Source organism: Phocoena phocoena, chromosome X (genome assembly GCF_963924675.1).
Source record: "Phocoena phocoena chromosome X, mPhoPho1.1, whole genome shotgun sequence".
Classification (NCBI taxonomy): Eukaryota; Metazoa; Chordata; class Mammalia; order Artiodactyla; family Phocoenidae; genus Phocoena; species Phocoena phocoena.
Genome location: NC_089240.1, coordinates 99,242,961 through 99,261,745, shown reverse-complemented (window position 1 = coordinate 99,261,745; position 18,785 = coordinate 99,242,961). Strand labels below are relative to the sequence as shown.

The following is an 18,785-nucleotide window of genomic DNA, read 5'->3' as shown; positions in this document are numbered from 1 at the left end:
GACAGCAATAATCAGGAATAAAATTAGCAAATATGGAATTGGATAGTGGGATTATTTGTGCATTTGAAAATAAAGGTTATGAAATGTATAGAAAGGGAAACTACTTTACATGCAGTGAAAACAAATGCAAAACCTCTCAAAAGTGGACAGTTTGCCAAAGGTAGATAAATTAAGCTTAGGATAGAAAATACTCAGAATGTGATAAAAGTGGTCTAGGAGCCTCAGCTTCCTTTCTGTGGGGATGCCAGATTATACTGAGAATGGTTAGAGGATTTTTTTTTTTAATAGTGCAAATGGAAGCAAAATGATCAAATCTGTGAAGAGGGTAAAAGCTCCTGGTGTCTTAGCTGAACTGTCGAGATTTTAAAGATTGAGTAGAAACCTCAACAAGCGGTTTTAATGGAATATGGACCAAATGAGAAATGACACAGGTGATGATACAGGAAACATAAGCCATGCCTTTTTTCAAAGGGGAAAAGAAGGAATAATAAATAGTAGGAAAGAAGCCTACTGACATTACTCAGTTCTCAGTATAAAATATTTGTAGGAATATTTTAAAGGCAGGAGGGCCAGCAAATGAGCTGAGAAGGTTTGGGGTTTTTTTTTTTTAGTGGAAGAAAATAACTGATTAGATAAAATCATTGCTTTTGACTGAAGAAGTAATGATTGCCTTTCAAAGATATTATCCACATATACCTTAGAGAGGAAGATTCAAAAGTTATTTGCTGAATAAAAATAAAGTAAGATGGCATACTGTACCTAGTTTCATCTGACGGGTATCTTGACATCTCTCTTTTTTGCCAGTACCCAAGGTATGATAAATTTCCCAAGATAAACTATATGCTTTAACTTGACAGTAGCTATTAAAACTTTAAAAGTATATGTTGTTTAAACCAACAATTCCACTTCTAGGAATATCTCCCACAGATCTACTCAAAAAAGTAAGTATATGTACAAGGAAGGTCATTGCAGCATTGCTTGTAATAGCAAAAGTTGAGAGACCCAAAGTGAGGAATGGATGAATAATTATGGTAGACCCCACACCCCATGCAATTCTGTGCATCCACTAAAAAGAATGAAGTAGATTTGTGTGTACTGAGACAGAGGGCTGTCCGTGTTACACACTCAGGTGAATTTGTATGTGTGTGTGTGTGTGTGTTTGCGGTACGCGGGCCTCTCTCTGTTGTGGCCACTCCCGTTGCGGAGCACAGGCTCCGGACGCGCAGACTCAGCGGCCATGGCTCACGGGCCCAGCCGCTCTGCGGCATGTGGGATCCTCCTGGACCGGGGCACGAACCCGTATCCCCTGCATCGGCAGGCGGACTCTCAACCACCACGCCACCAGGGAAGTCCAGGTGAATTTAAAAAATACGTAACAGGGGACTTCCCTTGTGGTCCAGTGGATGAGACTCCGCGCTTCCACTGCAGGGGCGCAGGTTCTATCCCTGGTTGGGGAACTAGGAACCCGCATGCTGTGCGGCCCGGAGGGCCCCCCGCCCCCCCCAAAAAAGATACGTAACAGTAAATGTAGTATCCGACTTTAAAAACTCCTATATGCATGTGTGTAGAAAGTGGCCTGGAAGTATATATACTAAACTGCTAACAGTAGTTACTCTTAGTAAGTAGAAGAGGTGGACTTTACTTTTCTTTTTTTATCCTTCTGTATTTTTACAACAAACATATATCTAAATTTTTTAAACCTGAAATTTATCTGAAGGAGAAAAAAGCCAAGCCTTTGGGAGCCAACCTTTTCCCCCAAAACCCTGGTTCAATTCCTCTTCTCTCATCTTGGCCTGTACAGTTTACCACAAATAAGCAGTATAGGCACAATTTATTTTATTATTGAGAGTAGGTTCACAAATAAAGTTCCTGGTTTCTAGTTAGCTTGTTACAAAATTCAGGTTCTACATGTTGTTGTTGTTTCTGGTTTTTCTTTTTCGGTACGCGGGCCTCTCACTGTTGGGGCCTCTCCCATTGCGGAGCACAGGCTCCGGACGTGCAGGCTCAGCGGCCATGGCTCACGGGCCCAGCTGCTCCGCAGCATGTGGGATCTTCCCAGACCGGGACACGAACCCACGTCCCCTGCATCGGCAGGCGGACTCTCAACCACTGCGCCACCAGGGAAGCCCGTTGTTGTTGTTTTTAATACCAAGTGGTGGCTTCTGGGTAAAGTCTGGTTTGTTTGGTCAAGCATTAACTGAACATTTGTTAAGTGCCAACTATGTGCCAAGCACTGGGGAATTCAAACATCCTAGTCCCTCAGCTCTTCTACCTGATGGTTCCCTCCTCCTCAGTGGCTTGGCCATCCCATCCCCAGCCCCAGTGGTCGCATTCAGGACTTCCCAATTCTCGTATGCTCACCTACGTTTGAAAGGCAATCCCCTTAAACTTACTGCACTTTAGACTCCATATGTGAATTTTCAAAAAGCCACTGCCTACCTTCTCCATGAAAATAGTTCCCTGAAATGGACATCTCTTTTTACCTCTACTTCTCTAAATAACAGGAACAGGAGATGATTTAGCAATGGAGAAAGGAAAATATTGAGGGGGCGCGGGGGTGGGGAAATGTTTGTGTTTACAAAGGAAAAGGGGCGTTTGTGAAAGAGTTGATATTTGTGAACAAAAACATATGTCAATCACTGTTGGAGAGAGGAAAGTATGATACATAATCCTGTTCTAAAGTATATGTATAATGTATAAATATTTTTGGAGTAAAAATATTTATATCTCTCTCCAGAGAGAAAGTGGCTGGATCACATTATCTCTTTGAAGTTCTAGTTCTGTAGATTCAAGCATTTTCTTTAAAGAGCAATTTAAAAATTATGACGAGAAGATGTTTAGACTAAGATTTATATTATACATATGTGCAGGATCACTATTTCTGAAACTGCATTCTTCAGTATGTCGTGCCTTTTGCTTCTTAAATCCATGAAACACGACTTTAAATAAAAGTTTTATTTGGGGTCATTAAAATAAGAAGGGGATAGAATAATCCTTGCTATTAGTTCTTGTTGTATTACATTATTATATTACATTATATTATTAGAAAGTAATTTGTAGGACTTCCCTGGTGGTGCAGTGGTTAAGAATCCTCCTGCTAATGCAGAGGACACGGGATTGAGCCCTGGTCCGGGAAGATCCCACGTGCCGCAGAGCAACTAAGCCTGTGCGCCACAACTACTGAGACTGAGTCCACGAGCCACAACCACTGAGCCCGCATGCCACAACTACTGAAGACCATGCACCTAGAGCCGGTGCTCTGCAACAGAGAGAAGCCACCGCAATGAGAAGCCCGCGCACCGCATGGAGGAGTAGCCCCCGCTCGTCGCAGCTAGAGAAAGCCCGTGCGCAGCAACGAAGACTAAATGCAGCCATAAATAAATAAATAAACAAACTAACAAATAAATAAATGTAACTAATAAGAACCTGCTGTATATATTAAAATAAATAAATAAAAGTAATTTGTATGGGTATCTTCATGATTTTTTATAACAGTACATTTCCATTTTTGAAACTACAGACTCCATCTTGCAAAAATCTTTTTTTATTCTCCATTTTTTTATTGTGATAAAATATGCATACCATAAAATTTACCATCTTAACCATTTTTAAGTGTACTGTTCAGCAGTATTAAATACATTCATAATGTACATCCGTCACCACCATCCATCTCCAGAACTCTCTCCTTCTTCACAAACTGGAACTAATTCTGCACATGGGAAAATAAAGTGTACATGGTAATTTTTTTTTCAAAATACTGTGAGAGCCAATGGTTATATAAATAAGTGAATGTATATACTCTTTCCTTATTTGTTCTTAATCCAAATTAATCTTAATTTTATCTTTTTTCTACAGTGAGTTAAATATATATTGCCACATATCAAGTAAGCTGTTCAGTTTTTTCTTCTTCTGAGTCATTATTCTACCGGCTTTATGTTCCAAATATATTCCCCACACATTAATACGTCAAGAGGATTCTAGCACACAGAGATCTGTATTCCCATTTTACCTTGCCGAGCGGCTCATCTCATGTTCTTGTTGTAGGGGTTTGACCAGCTCCGACTTGAAGGGTTGCTCTGTGACGTGACCCTGATGCCAGGGGACACAGATGACGCCTTCCCTGTGCACAGAGTCATGATGGCCTCTGCTAGTGATTACTTCAAGGCTATGTTCACAGGTAGCTTGCCTTTCTAAACTCTGCTTCCACGTTAAAACAGTATGAAAAATATGTGTTTAAATCCTTGTATTGGTAAAGGAAGATTCAGTTCTTTTGGTCAGTGTCTTTACAAGAAGAAAGAGGAGTTTCAAAAGGAATAGACACCCAGTATGTACAGTTGTGGGTGGCCCTTTTTTAACCTGGAAAACGGATGTACCTTTCTTATTCTTCTGTCCACCTTTATCTCATAGCTTTGCTTTCCCAGACACATATCTGAATGGGCCATCAGAGATTAATACAATCCCCACTAATACAATCTCTAATCCATCAAAAGATCTGAAGTGACAGGAGAACATTTTGGAAGCACTTGCATCGTATACCACCTCCATTAGTATAAAGATATTCCTTTTTAAGTACTCTCTTTTAACTGTAAAATATGCAGAAACCTGACTCTGATACAAATGCTGCACAGAATAAAGTTTCCCTGATTTTATCATATCTAGTTAGCAGCAGAAGTGAGTTTGACCTTAATTAAATTATCCACGGTCATTTAATGGAATGTCTTTTTATTTAAGGTGGAATGAAAGAACAAGATTTAATGTGCATTAAGCTTCATGGCGTGAGCAAAGTCGGTTTAAGGAAAATTATTGATTTCATTTACACTGCAAAGCTTTCTCTTAATATGGACAACCTTCAAGACACACTGGAAGCTGCCAGTTTTCTACAGATTCTGCCGGTTTTGGACTTCTGCAAAGTATTTCTCATATCTGGGGTAAGACATTTTCAAATCAGATCTTTTCCTGCGGTGGACTCCGTCATAGCCTGTTTAGAGTAGACTCATGAATCTGTTGTATAGACGTGAAACCCTGGCCATTAGAGAGAGGTGTCATGTCGTATATGGTCTAGAAGCAGGTCGATGGGAAAATATTACAGGTGCGTTTTTACAAAATAGAATCATTTAAGAAAAGCCTTCTGTGTAATCAAATGACATTAGACAGTAATAGTGTTTGATAACGATGTATTCCTTAACCTGTTTGTTAACGTTCGTATTATAATTTGGTTTTATTCACCTTAATGATTTTATACAAACATGTTCCTTAAGTGGAATTCTGTGGGAAAGTAATCTGAGGTTCTAGAAGTCTTTTAAGATAGACTCAGTCATTTTTTCTTCCTTTAAATATGGGAGTTGGATCCTGAGAAGAAGTAACATCGATGTGTAAATCTGTAAGGATATGAGTCTTGATTCTATAGAGACACATCACCTGCTGAGTCATTTTCAGCCTTTTTTAATAGATAAAAGAGGGTACATACAACCACCAATCAGTGAACTACTTACAGTCACCCGGTTCCTGAGGACAGTGCCTCATTTTAGTTGAGACCCTTAAATTAATAACACTTGATGCTCACACTTATCAATTCTTAACATTGCTTTGCACTGATCTTAGCAATACGTGGTTGTCCTGAGCCAAACTAGGTACAGTGCCATAATTTCCTTGGAACTAATCACTAACCATAGACACTGTTGACCTATTGTACTTATCACTTAAGATATTCGTTGTGATCAGTTCCTTAGTTTGAAAGAAAAGAACCAAACTGGGTAAAGCATGATTTGTGAAGTTATAAAAATATACACGTCAAAATAACGGTATTAAAAAATAATTTGGGGGCTTCCCTGGTGGCGCAGTGGTTGAGAGTCCGCCTACCGATGCAGAGGACACGGGTTCGTGCCCCGGTCCGGGAAGATCCCACCTACCGCTGAGCCTGCGCGTCCGGAGCCTGTGCTCCGCAACGGGAGAGGCCACAACAGTGAGAGGCCCGCGTACCGCAAAACAAAAACAAACAAACAAACAAAAAAAATAATTTTGTTCTAGATAACTCTATTTAAAGCAAGTTTATCTCAAGATGATATCATAGTAATTTTGCAATATTGACAAATTTCCTGTAATTAGAATGTTGTTGGTTCCTTAACCTCCTTGAAGCATTTATTATAACTATGTTTTTGCCCTTTTGAAAATTTCTTCATTTTTATAAACACTCAATATTGTCTTAAAGGTTATGTTTTTCATTCCTAGTGTCTCTGCAGATATCCTAAAGCCCGTTTCTAAAGGAGAAGAGACATGTCCCTGACAAAGCTTACTTGTGCTATAGTTTACGCCAACACTCTTCATTTTAGAACTTTCTTGCCTATGAGCTTTGAGGAAACAGCTATTTTCTTAGTACCATACTATTTACTTGTCTTTCATCCTGTTTGCTTAGGATATGTCTATGTGATTTTACGTTGGAAATCTTCCCTCTCAGAATCCATGCTAATTTTTGAGAAAAGTTGGTGGATTATTAGTTTAAGGATTATATAAAATCCAACTTTTCCTTTATCCTTCTTTCATGCATTCCATATCTTAGTTAAATATTCAGGCTTACTCTATTACCCCTTTCCTTCTCAGCAGTCAAATGAATCAGGAAAAACAGTAGCCCTGGGTGCCTTTCCTCTGTATAAGAACTGAAAGTTTCAAGATAATATAAATATTTTTCAAAGGTAGATTTGTTTTTATTTCTCCCACAAGCTAAGTTATTTTAGATAATTTAAAAATATAACAGCCTCATGATTGTGTGCTTAACCCAAATGTTTTGAGGAAATAGGTTTGTGTTTTTAATGATATAGTAGGATTATAGTTCATATAACCAAAACACTACTTGGGTTTGAGCGTCTAGAAAGAAAAATTAGCTTCGAACACAGTTCTTTTGTATCCGAACTTAACCATGTGTGTGGATGAAGAGGAGCAGTGGTACATAAAATGTGAGTCAGCAAATCATCCACTAAGCATTTATATGTTAATTTTGAATGATAACTTTCAATATGATAATAATTGACAGATACACACTACTATACATAAAATAGATCACTAATAAGGACCTACTGTATAGCACAGGGAGCTCTACTCAGTACTCTGTAATGACCTACATGGGAGAAGAATCTAAAAAAGAGTGGGTATATGTATAACTGATTCACTTTGCTGTATACCTGAAACTAACACAACATTGTAAATCAACTATATTCCAATAAAACTTTTTTTAAAATAAAAATTAAGGGCTTCCCTGGTAGCGCAGTGGTTAAGAATACACCTGCCGGGCTTCCCTGGTGGCGCAGTGGTTGAGAGTCCGCCTGCCGATGCAGGGGACATGGGTTCGTGCCCCGGTCCGGGAAGATCCCACATGCCGTGGAGCCGCTGGGCCCCTGAGCCGTGGCCGCTGAGCCTGCGCGTCTGGAGCCTGTGCTCCGCAACAGGAGAGGCCACAACAGTGAGAGGCCTGCGTACCACAAAAAAAAAAAAAAAAAAAAAAAAGAATACACCTGCCAATGCAGGGGACACGGGTTCGAGCCCTGGCCCGGGAAGATCCTACATGCGGCAGAGCAATTAAGCCGGTGCGCCACAACCACTGAGCCTGCGCTGTAGAGCTCACGTGCCACAGCTACTGAGCCCGCATGCCACAACTACTGAAGCCCACGCACCTAGAGCCCGTGCTCTGCAACAAGAGAAGCCACTGCAATGAGAAGCCCGCGCATGGCAACGAAGAGTAGCCCCCGCTCGCCGCAACCAGAGAAAGCCTGCGCACAGCAACAAAGACCCAACACAGCCAAAAATAAAAATAAATTAAAAATAAAATTTAAAAATAAATAAAATTAAAATTAAAAAAATAAAATGAACAGCTCTATATTGCTTAAAAAAAAAACAACACAACAACCAATAATAAAGCCCCACTTGCCTTTGGTGCGATAGAGACACCAGTTTTCTATAAGGGAGCATCAGGCTCAATAGAACAAGAACCCCTCCCCTCCGACCTTTGCCTTCCTTTGCAGTAATACTTTTATCTTAGGGTTGTAATTAGTATTAGAGTTTATAGTATCTGGTACTTTTGTTCTTGCTGTGTGATTTTCTTGGTAGTTATAGAAAAGAGGAGCATGAAAAGAAAACAGAAGGATGACAGTGAAGGATATAAAGCAGAGTAGGTAAAATTTTCTATAAAACTAAAAACATTTACTGTCATATATCATGGAGATAATGGAAATTTACCTTTGTTTAGTTACATACCTACAAAAGTTACATTAGTTTTTGTCTTATGACACTGCATAACTACAGCATGCTAAATCCCATGCAGCCACTCCCTGATTTACAAACAGGTTGTAGTCAATTTTTTTGTTTACCATTTGTTTGCCGTTTGGAATTTGTAACATCTAGCGCTTTCCCCACATTATTACTGTTATGGAGGATTACAGGCTAGCCCGTAGAGCCCAATTTAATGTAAGGTTGCTGAAATAGAACATTTGTAATTGAGGTGGAAATATTACAGTTTAAATTTAGTTATACAGAATAAACAGAGCAGAATGAAGGTAATCAACAAACCCTTTTCTTTTTTACATAAAAGCATATTTAATCAGAGAATGAAGCTGCCCCTGTGCTTTAGACTCGGTGTAGTCTTTCTTTAAACTCATTTTTTTAAAGTGCTTATTTTTTTTTCTTGATACAGGTCTATGATTGGTTCCACCTGTACATTTATTGTCACTGATCAGGTTGGGGGGATCACAATGAAGTGCAGAGACATTTATTGAGGTGACTGGGATAAAGAGTGGGAGACCTTGGAAAACAAGGGAGGTGCATTTGTGGGAGAAAAGGCAACAATGAAGGGAATCAGAAGAAGTTATTAGAAAAGACAGCTTCTTTTGCTATAATGTGATGATAGCAGCAGGAAGCTTTGGGAATGTTCCTTTTGACGTAAGGGTTTCCTGTATAGTACATATATTTCACATTCCTTCTTTAATCTAAATTGGATTTATCCATTAAGATTAATTAACACGTCTTTCCAGGTAATGCTTTTGGGGAGGTTCAATGCAAATTAAAGAAAAAATTGTATAGATAATTTTACAACGAATCAAAACTGTTTCCCTCCCCACCAAACCAGTCTTGTTTTCCTTATTGCTAAGGCTGATATTCAGTAAGTAGTACCCAGATACCGGTTGTTTATGATCGAGCATCTATTCTGATTAGTTGGTACTCAAATATTCTAAATATCATCCCTGCATATAACTTTAACCAGCCCATTCTTGCCCATCTGCCGTCTGGGACTCTGGAGGGAAAGAAGAATCTCAGCCTGGGCCTAAACCAATTTACGCCCCCAAAGACCATTGTGATCACTAATACTGCAACCAGCAGAGGAAGTGCATTCAAAGTGAAAAGGAATAAGAAAATTGGCTTCCCCAAGCTGGACACACCATCAGTATTCACCTCGAATGGCACTCATCATCCGAAGAGAGACAAGACTGGGAGAGAAAGGCTTTAGTTTTCTTATCATCCCTTTGTCCTTCTAACCAAAAGGTCCCTTCCTTGTGTCCTGTGATGTTCTCACCTGTGGAAGGAGGCCCAGGCGAAGATGCCTGTTATATCCTCGACCCCCGAAAGTAGCTTGTTTGATCTCTTCCCAGTCGTTTTCTGTGGACGTGCTTTCTCTCTCTGCATTGGTTGTACTTGATGTCAGGCTGTCATTTTAATAAACTAGATAGCGCTAAGGAGAATTTGGTACACTGAATATTTGAGGAGTCCCCCCAAATTTGCCAGCTAATTTCTTAGTGTTTGCTCTCCCTTTGAGAGTACAAAAGCAGATACTCATTTGCTTTTTTTTTCCTAAATGGGAATTTATTTGTATAAGACACTGAATTTCAGCAACATAACATCACAGATTGCTGATGAAAGCTGTCATTAAAGTATCAAATTATGTTAATCACAGCTGAAAGCTGTCATTAAAGTATCAAATTATGTTAATATGGCAGCAGTGAATACCAGGATGTTAATGACAATTGAGGATTATGATGCTTAGAACTGCCTTTAGGATGACCATGAAGGCTGCTTGATTATAGTAGAATAATTTATAGTAATTTATATCAAGGAAACTTAAATGTACACTTGATTGTTTTTAAAATAATGTCATTGGTTCTCGTAAGCAGTTGAGAAATTTTGTCTTTTTTGCTTCTCTATCCTTTGAAACTCTAATATAATTATTTGGCTTAACTTCTGTAATGACTCTTTGGAATTTTGGCCAGGGTATATATTCAGATGAAATTAGAGTTCTTTCTACTTATGAGTTTATGAGTTTGGTTTTTTTTTTTTTTTTTTTTGCGGTACGCGGGCCCCTCACTGATGTGGCCTCTCCCGTTGCGGAGCACAGGCTCCGGATGCGCAGGCTCAGCGGCCATGGCTCACGGGCCCAGCCGCTCCGCGGCATGTGGGATCTTCCCGGACCGGGGCATGAACCCGTGTCCCCTGCATCGGCAGGCGGACTCTCAACCACTGCGCCACCAGGGAAGCCCGAGTTTGGTTTTTTTAATAAGCTTTAAATTCATGTTTTATATTTTAAAATATAATGTATTCTATTATGTACATGAATTGCATTGTATGTTACATTAATGTACATATTCATTATTTAATATTGTCTAGGCTAAATGATCAGGACTATGCAAGCTGAAGCACTTTTAAGAATTATGACTGAGAATGCATTAAAATGAACTATAATTGAATAATCCTGTATCTTTCCAAAAATTGTTTACCGCTATTCCATCACTTTTGATCTGTTTATATTGTTAACTGTTATTCTAGACTGTGCTTCTACAATCCTTATAGCCTACAATTAATATTTTTAGCTTTGATTACATGCACTTCATAAAAATTAATTTCCTATTACGTATTTTTCTTATCTGAGTCTCATTTAAAATTAATAAGGTTCTAGTAATTTGCTACGTTAATTCAGCAGATATTCTATTTTTAGTTGTATCTATCATCACGTCTTTAATTTATATATTGTTGATAATCATAGTATTTAACCTTTGCTATATACCTACAGTGTGGTAGCTATTGTACATGAGCTATAGAAAATACTTAGTCTTTCTATCAAGAAGATGACAATTCAGAAGTTTATGAAATACCATTCTCTGGTGATTTTTTTTTAAAGGAAAGAGTAGGCAGCTATCTATATTGACTAAGTAGTCTGTCAAGGATTTTCCAGTCCTGTGCATTTGTATATCTGATATATAAAAGGGATTTTCCAAATGCCCTTAAATACAAGGTAGTTTTTTTTATCCTATTGTTTTAGTAACTGTTTTCTTATTGAATGAAACTGAAGAAGGAACTAAATACCTTGATCCCAGTTCTAAATTACACAGTTTGGTTTCCGTTAATCTTGGTTTGTATTATATGCTATAAATTTAGATTTAAATTTGGTGACTAACAACCAATGCTATCATTTTGCCCATTTAAAGTATACATTCTTTGTTGTTTTTATTTGTAATCATATCAGTAATGATAAGAATCTGCATGCTTAGGAAATATATTTGTGTTTTCATCAATTTTTGCTTATCCATATTAGCAAACATCTTCAAAAATGAAAATTGGGACTTCCCTGGCGGTCCAGTGGTTAAGACTCTGCGCTTCCACTGCAGGGGGCGTGGGTTCAATCTCTGGTTGGGGAACTAAGACCCTTCATGCTACGTGGCACGGCCAAAAAAAGAAAAAAAAAAAAACAGTGAAAATTACCCTTGCTCTGGGGAAGGACTATGTCTTACTTACCTTATAAGGTGGATCTACTACCCCAAACAGGAATCCCTTCCACCTGGGGTGATTTGGGCAATGAGGCTTTAACTGTAACTTCATTTACACAACTTAAAATTGTATGAGACACCAACCTGCCACTCCTAAAAGTGGATTAAAATGTATTTTTTATTATTATTATTTTTTTTTTGCGATATGCGGGCCTCTCACTGCTGTGGCCTCTCCCATTGCGGAGCACAGGCTCCAGACGTGCAGGCTCGGTAGTTGTGGCTCACGGGTGCAGTTGCTCCGCGGCATGTGGGATCTTCCCGGACCAGGGCACGAAGCCGTGTCCCCTGCATAGGCAGGCGGACTCTCAACCACTGCACCACCAGGGAAGCCCTGTATTTTTTATTATTAACCAAGGTACTGAACAGTATTAAACTGTGGATTTCAAAAGGCCCATAATTTGTTAATTGATTTTTCCTGGTTCTTTTGTGTTACAATTTATTTTAGGTGTTTTTAAATACATAGCTATTAAGTATAATAACCATTTAAAATCGTTGATGGTTTTTGTGAAGCAAATAGGATGCTTAAAAGAGTTCAAATTCTTCTTGAGTAATAAATCTGTGAAAATAGCAGCATGTGTGTGTGTGTGTGTGTGTTGGCCTTAGAGCTTTCAGTGGTATTATATCATAACTGGGCTGTTACTTTATGCAGAGGAGTCATTTCAGCTTTTCAATAGAAAGATTATAGAAGGATCAGCCAGTTTTCTCTTAAGCATCTGCCGATCTGTTAATAATACAGTTGCATCAATGAGGTTTATGTAACATTCGTGAACACACACCCTGACAAAATTAAGAAAAAACATTTGAATCCTTTGCCTTTGACCTGTCTCTGTGTTTGTATACACACACACACACACACACAGACATTTGTATGGTAGGCTTGTTTTTGTGACTTATGCTTTACATAATATTTGCTGATATGATTTTCCTATTTTCATTTTGGACCCATCATTTATTAGAGCACTGAAAAGACTTCCTGCTGAAGATAGGCCTCTCCATAGCTTCTCTCCTTTTCATGGCTCCCGTTTTTGGTATATTTTACTCTGTGCTGGGGAAATCTCGGGGGGCTAACGTGGACTCCAGGCAGAGCTACAGTATGCTGAGAGTAAGAGGGTGGCTAAGGAGAACTATGGTGCCAGCCATCAGCATACATACCAAAAACTAAACAAAAGGAATGATTTGATGTGGAAACACCCATTCCAGCCCTCAAGAAGGTGATTTCATTGCTTCTGTTTAAACATAAATAATATGGAGAATAACTTCACCCTAGGAATAATGGCCCTATTAAATTATCTTCACTATATGCAATAACTTTTAAAGGAATTAAAATGAATCATAGTGATGAATGAAGCCTGTTGACAGGAAAGAGACATTTAGGGATCGGGTACTAGAGTTTTTCTGTGTGTGGATCTGCTAGCTGAGTTACTTTTAAGAATCATGACTGAAAAGTGGATTGAGATGGTTCATAATAGAATAACTTTCTATTTTTCCAGAACTTCCATCTGGCCAGAATTTTCTTAGTATTTGGCTGGGGGTGGTGAGGACACATTTTGAGGAGAGAAAAGTAATTATTTTGGCCATAGTCAAGTTATACCATTGTTTCTTAGAGTAACTTTCAATCTACTGACTTGGAATGAGCATTTTCTTTTAGTCACCTTTCTATTGGATTAGGTAAGGGTAGTTTGTGAATTCCCTTTAAATCGTTAATATATGGAGAAAGGAAGCTTTATTTGCATCTATATGGGCAGTAAAAAGCATATTTACTCTCATTCTAGTACAGGTATTTATGTGTCCAGGCGTGAGTGCCATGAAAGTAGTTGGGTTTTAATTTTTTGTAATTGGCTTAATAGGTCACTTTAGACAATTGTGTCGAAGTTGGGCGGATTGCCAACACCTACAATCTGACAGAAGTGGATAAATACGTTAACAGTTTCGTCTTGAAGAATTTTCCTGCATTGCTGAGCACCGGGGAGTTCTTGAAACTCCCTTTTGAACGTCTTGCCTTCGTGCTTTCCAGTAATAGCCTTAAGCACTGCACTGAACTTGAGCTCTTTAAGGCTACCTGTCGCTGGCTACGCCTGGAAGAGCCTCGGATGGACTTTGCTGCAAAATTAATGAAGAACATACGATTTCCACTGATGACACCACAAGAGCTCATTAATTACGTGCAAACCGTGGATTTCATGAGAACTGACAACACGTGTGTGAATCTCCTGTTGGAAGCCAGCAATTACCAAATGATGCCATATATGCAGCCAGTGATGCAGTCAGACAGGACTGCCATTCGGTCTGACACCACTCATTTGGTTACACTAGGAGGAGTGCTGAGGCAGCAGCTGGTTGTCAGCAAGGAATTGCGCATGTATGATGAAAAGGCTCACGAGTGGAAGTCCTTAGCCCCCATGGATGCCCCAAGGTACCAGCATGGCATTGCCGTCATTGGAAATTTCCTGTACGTCGTTGGTGGACAGAGTAATTATGACACGAAAGGAAAAACAGCAGTTGATACAGTCTTCAGATTTGATCCTCGATACAATAAGTGGATGCAAGTTGCATCTTTAAACGAAAAGCGCACCTTCTTCCACCTAAGTGCCCTCAAAGGATACCTGTATGCAGTTGGTGGGCGAAATGCAGCTGGTGAACTGCGTAAGTGTGTGCACTTCTATTAAGCATAGAGGCTAATTTCTTTACCCCCAGATTCTTGTCAAATCATAAAATAAGCAGTTTTGTAACATCAAAGACCAAAAAATGTAGCCAGGATTTTATTTTAAACTGTTTTTCTTAGAAAATATCAGAGACCATCTGTACGCCTTATCTGGGCATACATTGTTGGCCACACTACAAATTATTATCTTACAAATATATCAATATGTTGCAGAATGTTTTACTTGTGCAGTATCTGTGGTTGTCATCTTGAAGGTTCAACTAAAAAGTATGTTCTGCTAATTTAAATTCTAATAGTATCTTGGACAGAAGTTTGGCATGTTCCCTCATTTTCCATTTTAAAAGCCCACATAATAGTTTGCTGAACAGGTTAAAATTCTTCCTTACAGAGCACGGACTTTTCTAGTTGCTTCTTTTACGTAATCTGTTACCTACCACAGGCCACAGAGTAAGATGATTTTCTTATCTACTAAGTGTTCAGAGTTCAATATTATCCAGAGTTTATTTACTGTGAGTATTATGATAGGTAACTATTAGTCTGAAAAATCATTCTCTCTTGGTGAAATACGAAACAGTTTTCTTCACTGTAAACTGATCTGGTAAGCTTTATTATTTGATGGTCCCTTCTTCCTAATCTAAGATCAGCGACAAGTACAGTTAACATAGACCAACACTTTGGCTACATTAATTAACACCAATTTTGTTATTTTAGATAAAATTGGAACAAGGTGGCTGTCCAAGAAGTCAGAAAGACCACATTTTATGTCATGTGTTACATATCTGTCATTGCCATCATTGTTTGGTAACAATGGGTAACACCCATCTTCCTTTATTCTCTGTTCGAAATGGAGTCCCTGTAGTTGAACGGTATTCCAGGTTCCATAATGCTGGGGAAGTTTGAAATATTGGCATTGGCTCTGGATAAATTCAGAGTAATTATCAGAATCTTTTTCTTCAGTATTCTAAAAAATAAAAGGTAGTCTAATGGATTTGAGAATAAGCAGTTTATTGGAGACAAAAAGAGCTGCTCTCAGCTCTTAAACTTTTCAGCTTATCAAGCTCTTTCTTGTTTGTGACATATATCTTTATTGGAGTATAATCACTTTACATTGCTGTGTTAGTTTCTGCTGTACAACAAAGTGTATCAGCTATACGTATACATATATCCCCATATCCCCTCCCTCGTGAGCCTCCCTCCCACCCTCCCTATCCCACGCCTCTAGGTCGTCACAAAGCACCAAGCTGATCTCCCTGTGCTATGTGGCTGCTTCCCACTAGCTATCTATTTTACGTTTGGTAGTGTATATATGTCCATGCCACTCTCTCGCTTTGTCACAGCTTACCCTTCCCCCTCCCCGTGTCCTCAAGTCCATTCTCTAGTAGGTCTGCGTCTTTATTCCCGTCTTGCCCCTAGGTTCTTCATGACCACTTTTTCTTTTCTTTTTTAGATTCCATATATATATGGAATACCATCTTTGTTTTTCTCTTTCTGACTTACTTCACTCTATATGACAGACTCTAGGTCCAGCCACCTCATTACAAATAACTCAATTTCATTCCTTTTTATGGCTGAGTAGTATTCCATTGCATATATGTGCCACATCTTCTTTATCCATTCATCTGTCAGTGGACACCTAGCTTGCTTCTGTGTCCTGGCTATTGTAAATAGTGCTGCAATGAACATTTTGGTGCATGACTCTTTTTGAATTATGGTTTTCTCAGGGTATATGCCCAGTAGTGGGATTGCTGGGTCATATGGTAGTTCTATTTGTAGTTTTTTAAGGACCCTCCATACTTTTCTCCATAGTGGCTGTATCAATTTACATTCCCACCAACAGTGCAAGAGGGTTCCCTTTTCTCCACACCCTCTCCAGCATTTATTGTTTCTAGATTTTTTGATGAGGGCCATTCTGACCAGTGTGAGGTGATACCTCATTGTGGTTTTGACTTGCATTTCTCTAATGATTAGTGATGTTGAGCATCTTTTCATGTGTTTGTTGGCAATCTGTATGAGTGACATGGTCTTAATGTTACTGATGTTTCCTACCCATTTTTTTTCCCCCTTTGTTGTCACAGTGAAATTTTTTCTAAGGCCAGACTTTCCAGATTGTTGGACTAGCTGTCAGGATGATGAACCACACAAGTTTCCCGATATATTTTAATAATCAGACTTTTAAAAGCACTTGACACATTAATACCCTTAGTGTAGAACTGTCATTTCCTCAGTCAACCCACACACATTATTTTCATGTTATTATACTATTTTAAATGTATGGTGTCTGGAAAGAACCAGAAGATGCAAGTAGTGACTTGACACTTTCTTAGAAAAACCACTTATGTAAGTTCATCTTTACAAGTTTACAAATTATAGGTCATCAGCCCTGGCAGTCAGTGGTCATTTTGAAACTTCTTTTCTCTAAGGAAATAGCTCCATTTTTCAGTCACTGCTTGCTTGGTAATGTTATCACCTCTGTTAATATGCAGCTATTAAGTTTTCGATATATTGTTCCTAATATTTATATTCTGAGAATTTATCATCTTCAGGCCAAGGAGAGTTGTTATATAAGACTGAGGCGCTAGAGGCTTCCTTCTTCTGACTGAATCCTTACCCTGTTTGAGTTCTTCCCACGTTATGCTCAATTGGAAACAAGAAGTAGACTACCCCGTTGGGCAAGCGGCTGGCTTCCTTGCTCATGACCTTCAGAAATCACCCCTTTAATGTCTTATTAAAAACAGTCTTCTGTGTTTCACTTTGAAAGTGACAGGATACAAGAGAATCATGCTTTTCATGAGCTGTTCCTAAATTTGTAATAACTGTTTGATTATATTTAGACTTTAAAAACACAATCGCCCAGAGCTTAAACCTAAGGATAATGATTTAAATATTCTACAAAAATACTCCCCGTCTAGATGGTAAACAGAGGTCCATTTTTATCTTAATTCATAAACTGTGTTTTCACAAATAAATGTATGATTATAATATAGACACAAACCCTCAATACCGAAGGACAACTATAATTCCATTTAGAGGGCAACTATTTGATATTTCTTTCTGTTTGAAATTTTCTCCTAGAATCTATAAGAAACTAAGCTTTTGTAGACGGTGACTGCTTCCCTTAAAATCAGCATACCCAGCAAATCCATTCTGTGCTACATATTTGAAGTTAAAATGTATTGGAAGTTTGTTTTAAAAAATCGTGTGATTGACTTATTAAGTACACTCCAATATAGAGTCTTGATTCCAGGAGAACCTTCAGGCCCAAAAGAGTCATTATGTAAAACCAAGTAGCAAGCAGCTTCGTTTTGTTTTGTTTTCTTTTCCGCCTGACCCACCCTACCCCTTTGAGTTCCTCCTATTTTACACCCATGTGGGGATATGAAGTAGGCGGGTCCGTCTCGTCACATTCTATATCGTTGAGGTAACCAATCGTGATGTAACCACCCTGATTACCTCCCAAAAGAAGAACATTAATGTGTTCTTCTGAATTCTGTTTATAATGTTTCTCCTTGTATAAATGAGAAGAGGATATGTGTCAGTTGCCCTTTGTAATTTTCTTAGACCCATTATTTTTGCAGAATAGTAGATTTTGGTTCTAAAGAAATGCTTGCTTATATTTCTGAATGTTCCAGCGAGGCAGGGTTTTTAAACATTTCTCATGTTCCATAAGCGTTTTTTAATGGCACCCCCTCCCTCCGCCCCACACTAACATCTGTTGTAATAACATTCCATCTTAACTGATTATGTTGACATAGTCATATGTCTATGTAAATAGAGAAGGGGAGTAGGAATGGGTGTCAGGAAAACGGGATTGATGGGAAAATCATTTCACAGTTTAACAGGTTCATTAGTACCAGTACATCATTTATTCTTCATACACACAATAACCATTGCCTGTATATAATGATGAAAAGAAAACAGTGGCAGCGTTTGCAAGACATTTTAGGTCATTTTAATGCATTTAGCCTTTTAAAATCTTGCCATGGAGTGTATGGACCCAAGCCCATAGTACATAAAAACGATACTGTTAGTGTGTGTGTGAGCCTGGCTTATTGCTGAAATATAATTCCTTAGAAATGCTACTTTCCTTTGACACTGGGTACAGTGGGAAACTGGGGAAAGCTTAGAGTAGCTGTCACTTAAGTGAAAAAGGGGTCAGTTATTTCTGGTATCTTTCAAAATTGTCATATAAGAAATTGATCTTCCATTGAAGATTTCAGTGTTGAGGAGAAATATGACGGCTCAGGTATCTTTCACTTCAGTTAAATAAGTCAGGATTTCAAGTAATGAAATAACTTATAGAAAACATGTTAGACTTTTCCAAATAA

The 18,785-nt window shown here is 38.6% G+C and overlaps 1 protein-coding gene across 5 annotated transcripts in view; it reads left to right on the top strand.

The window, feature by feature from the left end:
* Positions 1-18,785, top strand: part of KLHL13 (kelch like family member 13) — a 191,964-nt gene that overhangs the window by 165,616 nt on the left and 7,563 nt on the right. For 4 of the 5 annotated variants that reach the window (XM_065900570.1, XM_065900574.1, XM_065900569.1 and 1 more), the window contains 3 exons: positions 4,045-4,177; positions 4,732-4,928; positions 13,646-14,441. In XM_065900570.1, the coding sequence (XP_065756642.1) occupies positions 4,045-4,177; positions 4,732-4,928; positions 13,646-14,441 (1,126 nt within the window). The remainder of the gene's footprint in view (positions 1-4,044; positions 4,178-4,731; positions 4,929-13,645; positions 14,442-18,785) is intronic. The other variant, XM_065900573.1, reaches the window with a different exon arrangement.